General features: G+C 38.1%; 1 protein-coding gene across 1 annotated transcript; it reads left to right on the top strand.

Annotated features, from left to right (window-relative positions):
- The first annotated feature begins 1,258 nt into the window (after nucleotides 1-1,258).
- On the top strand, nucleotides 1,259-2,048 carry LOC126616585 (cell wall / vacuolar inhibitor of fructosidase 1-like). The gene has a single exon (XM_050284659.1). The coding sequence runs from the start codon at nucleotides 1,303-1,305 to the stop codon at nucleotides 1,858-1,860; it is 558 nt and encodes a 185-aa protein (XP_050140616.1). The 5' UTR covers nucleotides 1,259-1,302; the 3' UTR covers nucleotides 1,861-2,048.
- The last annotated feature ends 3,323 nt before the right edge of the window (nucleotides 2,049-5,371 follow it).

Here is a 5,371-nt window from a genome sequence, read left to right as displayed (position 1 = left end):
GATCTTGTTGAGCCAACACATCTTTGACCTCACATTGCCACATCCCGAAGTTGTTTGTGCCATCAAACTTTTCCACTTCGAACTTTGCATTTTGCACCGTAGTTCTTGCAAACCCGGAGCTGCTTCCAAAAGGATTTTCATCTTGCCCGTCTGACATCTTTGGCAACTAGACAGTACCCAAGAGCAACCAGTGCTCTGATACCAATTGTTGTGCTAAGATAGCACCAAACCCGTTGGAACCAACTCAAGCTAACCCACAGGAAATTTATCAAATGAAATGCAAGAACAAAATATTAAAGACACCAAGATTTTAACGAGGTTCCTCAACAGTCAGTGTAACTGGAGTACGTCCTCGGAGCAGTAGGAGCTCACCCAATAATCCACTATCAACCAAATGGGAGTTTACAAAGTGTTGACAATCTCACAACCCAAAAGCCCAATACACCCAATAGCTCTCACACACCAAAGAAACAAATAGAGAGGGAAATATAGTGAATAATTTCCTCTCTATACAAAGCTCAAAGCTAATACACAAATACAACTTTGATTGAGTGAGTACCAACAAAGAAAGAAAATCACCTTTCTTTCTTCTCTTCAAAATGGGGCTGCAACACCTCTGTTTTTGCTCTCATTTTCTGCTACGTTTTTTCCTCTCTTATGGCTTCATTACTACACTTCATCAAAAATAGCAATTATTTCTCTTTCAAAGAACTCATCCGTGACTTCCCATGGACCAAGACAACTTTAGACCAATTCCCTTTTCTTTTCCCCAAAACAAGGAAGAGACATAATTATTTTGTCTTTTTTTTCTTTTTGATTTGTTTAATTAAAAGGTGGCCACTTGGCCACATACTCCAACATATATTACTATTATTTTTTGTCTTATTATCTCTATAAAAAATCAATACAAAATATTGATTTAACTTAACCGTAACCGCATAAAATATGAGAGGATGAGAGTTTATGGGAAGTAAGAGAGCAGAGAAGCCAGGTCCTTAATATTGATGAAGATCTCAGACTGGGCTCTTGTAGATTAATCCGGTCCGACGATAAAAAAGGAAAATATTTTATTTCTTTAGGGATTTTGTTTTATGTTATTTTATTAAAATTTAGGTTTCTTTGTTTTAACTTTTAAGGAATTATGTTGACATAACTCTGATTGAGTTTTGATGTGATAAGATTTCTATCCTAGTTTAGCCTTCCTGTATTGCTATATATACCCCCCATCTTCTATAAGCCAACCACAAAATACCGAAGCCCTAAAGTTTACCCTATTTTTCTGCGCGCACCAGAAAAGAAAAGATGAAGAATAATTCAAACTCTCTTTCAACAAAAGCACTGATATTTCTCATTCAAATTGTTTGTCTAGTTGTCTTTCTTCCAACTAGCCACTGCAACAGGCTGACGGTCTTCTTTCCAATGGATGCCAATCTGATTGCACAAACATGCAACCAAACACCATATCCCAATCTTTGCGTCTCGACACTTCAATCAGACCCTCGAAGCGCCAAAGCAGATGTCAAAGGCTTAGGCATCATAATGGTTGATGCAGTTAAGGCTAAGGCACACGAAGCTAATCTCCGAGTCGAGGAGCTGGTCGATAAAGATCCGGGAAATGTAGCCTTACAAGACTGCAGATTTAACTACGACGATATTTTCCAACTTGATATTCCTCAAGCTGTTGAAGCTTTCGGAAAAGATGATTATAAGTCAGCAGAGCTAGGCATGACCAATGTCGTCGCAAACGAAGATTCATGCGAAAGACGTTTTCCCGGCGGAAGTCCTTTCAAAGATGAAAGCCAAGCTCTCCATGATGTTGCTTATGTGGCTGCAGCAATTGCCAAAGTATTGCGCTCTTGATTTATTCTTCTGTTGTCATGATAGAGTAGTAAATTTGATATAATAATCAAGAATAGCATTTCTTGTCAGCGACTTCTCATTTGATGGCGTAAATATTTGATCTATGTGGTCATTTCAATAATTGAAAATTTTAAAATCCCTTTACAATTTGGAATACAATGCCGTATAGGATAAAAGATGTCGATAAATTTAGGTTGTTCACAAGGTCATGCCACCAAATCCCCGATATAGTGTGCATTATTTTGGTAGACATATAATTTGTTTATTTTCTTTGGCGGCATCTAAATTGTTTAAGTAATTTTTTAGGAACATTAGATACAGAGGCAAAAATATATACAATATTTCAAGGAACCATTTAGATTTTAAACATCTCGAGGAGAAGCAAACAATAATACCTAAAGCTCAATCTAAAATATGAAAATAATTTTTAAAATACAAGTCATACTCCAAACTTTATAGAATTAGTGGATGAATAATGAATGCCCACTCAAAGGTGTAAAGACTTAGTAATAGTGAGTAATAGTGTTTGATACTTTCAAAAGTATCATCATTATATTTTGATGGTTGTAGTTACGAGAGTCACTTTATAAATAGAGCACTTCATCTGTTATCAAACACACTACGAAAGAAAGCAAGAGAAATAATATCAGTATCCCTCTCTTTATCTGCCATCCTCTTTGTGTTATAGTTACTAAAGTTATAGTGTGATATTTTGCACCTGCTTCGCTCATGTCCTTAGAAAGGTTATCTCTCTAACTTTTGCCTATTTATAACACGTTATCAGCACGACTCTCTAACCTTAAATAGTTCACATCTCCCTTCACCGAAAGAAAAAAAAAAGCTTCCTTTAAGGTTCTTCCTGTTTTTCTTCTTCTGCTTCATCTGCGTGATGCATCCTCGCGATGAAATGCTAGCACCATGCCTGCTTCTCGTTCTAAATTTAACAGTTACTTATATCTTTGATTTCTTGTTTGGTGCAATTCCTGGTTTCTAACCCAGTGTTTATTTATGTTAATTTTACTGTAATCAAAGATGGGGCGGTAAAATTGCCCATCTTGAACTGCAAATTTAATTTTCACTGCAATCAAAGATGGTGTGGTACAATCGCCCATCTTGAGCTACATATTTAATTTTACTACAAATTTTAGGTGGAGCGGTATAATCGTCCACCCCACCCTGCATATTTAAATTTGCATGTTGTTTAATTTCATTGCAATTTTAGGTGGAGTGGTATAATCATCCACCCTGCTCTGCGTATTTAAATTTTTCTACTATTTAAGTGGTGCAGAATAATCGCACATCCTATGCTTGTTTCGATGAGAATGGTACGGTACAATCGCCCTTCTCATTAATCATGAAAATCTCGAGCCTGAAGTTTCGAGTGCTAATAATTTTTTACCTGAAGATCAAAATGAAAATTTTAAAAGAAAATGGCGAACTTGGCAAAGCTTGATTTTGCTGCCCTAGACATTACTGGGAAGAATTACCTTACCTGGGTACTGGATACCAAGATCTATCTGGAAGCAGTGAATCTTAGAGATACCATTAGGGAAGAGAACATCTCATCCTCTCAAGATCGGGCGAAGGCCATGATCTTTATTCGTCGCCATCTTGATGAGGGACTAAAAAACAAATACTTAACGGTTGAAGATCTGTTAGCTCTCTGAAAGGCCTTGAGAAACAAATACAATCACCAGACAACAGTGATTCTTCCAAGAGTTTGCTATGAGTGGACTCATCTAAGGATCCAGGATTTCAAGTCAGTGGATGAGTACAATTCTGCGTTGTTCAGAATTACCTCTCAGATGAAGCTCTGTGGGGATACCATTACTGAGGAAGATATGTTGGAAAAGACTTTCAGCACATTTCATGCCTTTAACGTGCTGCTGAAGCAGCAGTATAGAGCACGAGGCTTCACTGAATACAACATGCTGATATTTGTGCTCTTGGTAATTGAACAAAACAATGAGCTCCTGATGAAAAATCATCAGTCCCGACCTACTGGATCTGCACCATTCCCAGAAGTAAATGATGTTTCCCTTGAAATGAATGCCACATCTTCTGGTGGCGATAATCATAAACGAGGAAATGGCCACCATGGACCAAAATATCGATATTATTTCGCCGATAATATCGTTTTTGTGAGAGGGCGATATTTTCATCAGTATCCACTTAATTATCGTCAATATATCGCGATATTATCGATATTATCGGAGGAATTAGTCGTTGTCGTCTGGAACCCTACTCCCCCACTGACGACGACCTCTTCGATCGCCTCTTGGACTCCCTCCTCCTCCTCGTCTTCAAAAAGATCAGTGACTTGAAGACCTTCGACCACCGCTGCGTCATTCTCTTTGGCGATGAACGACTCTCGACGATGTGGCAGTCATTGGATCCCATTCGTTCGATGGCGGGACCCACTCGAACCATTTTCGTTTTCCATGAAACGACCTGTGGTGGTCGGAACACCTCTAGACATCCACGGCCCCGCCGGAGATGGGTGTGCCTAATCCTGAGCCGATTTCATCCCAAAAACGTTGGAAAAACACGAGATAGAACTTAAAAATTCACATCTAAGCTTCAATCTAGAATAGAAAGAGGTAAACCCAAAGCTTACCTAACCGGAGAAGATTAAGAAGCTTGCCGGAGAGTTCCTGCATTCGTCGAGTTGCAGAGACGAGAAGGAAAGGGAGAAAGACGAGGTTTGATGACGATGATGATGATGGTAATGATGTTTGCACGATGGTGCTGCCGTGTGTGTGTTTCGGCGACAGAGAGGGAAGAGATAGAGGGTTTCGAGAGAGAAAGATAGAGTGTAGAGAAAGAAGAAGATGAAAGAGAAAGGAAAGAGGGTCACAGAGTAGGGGACGGAAAGAGAGAAGAGTGAGGAGTGATATGGTGCTGCCACGTGGCAGTTTGGGAATGTTTAGGAATCTAGATAAAGGGTCCAGATTTAATCAAAATGAGGGGGGGCCAAAATGAAATCTCAATAAAACTTTAGGGGACTTACGAAATTATACATGTAATTGGGGGTTGGGGTGTTACACGCCGCACCCACTACTTGCAACCCAGAAAAAAAAAAAAAAAAAAAAAAACCCTAATAGTTGAGGTAGTTTTGGGTAATTTACCCTAATATTTCTTATCTAGTATAAATTTCTATATTTAAAAAAACACCAAAGGATTCAAACCCCTCCCATTTTACTCCTTCAACACCTTGACCACCATATCACTTATGTTTTTGTGAAAATATGCTAAAATATTTATATATATGGTTTTGTTTTGAATTCTTTTTGCAAGAAACAAATCTACACATAGAGATGATGAAGATAGTGAAAATTTTGAACCTCATAGGAAGTCTATATGGTATTAAGTCACTCATGTATCTTACCATGCAATGTATAAAGTGTAAAATATTGTACTAATTCATTATATATAAATGATTATGGTGTGCTTAAACTTCTTTAATTAATTACTACATATTTTCTACACTCACAATGTTTGTCAGCTCGCT

The sequence above is a fragment of the Malus sylvestris genome, chromosome 3 (assembly GCF_916048215.2).
Source record: "Malus sylvestris chromosome 3, drMalSylv7.2, whole genome shotgun sequence".
NCBI classification, from domain to species: domain Eukaryota; kingdom Viridiplantae; phylum Streptophyta; class Magnoliopsida; order Rosales; family Rosaceae; genus Malus; species Malus sylvestris.
The sequence above is the reverse complement of the archived record's forward strand: the minus strand, read 5'-3'. Positions and strand labels throughout refer to the sequence as shown.

What these genes read in the sequence shown, in the direction of transcription:
- LOC126616585 (XM_050284659.1), top strand. Translation starts at nt 1,303, where the DNA reads ATGAAGAATAATTCAAACTCTCTTTCAACAAAAGCACTGATATTTCTC.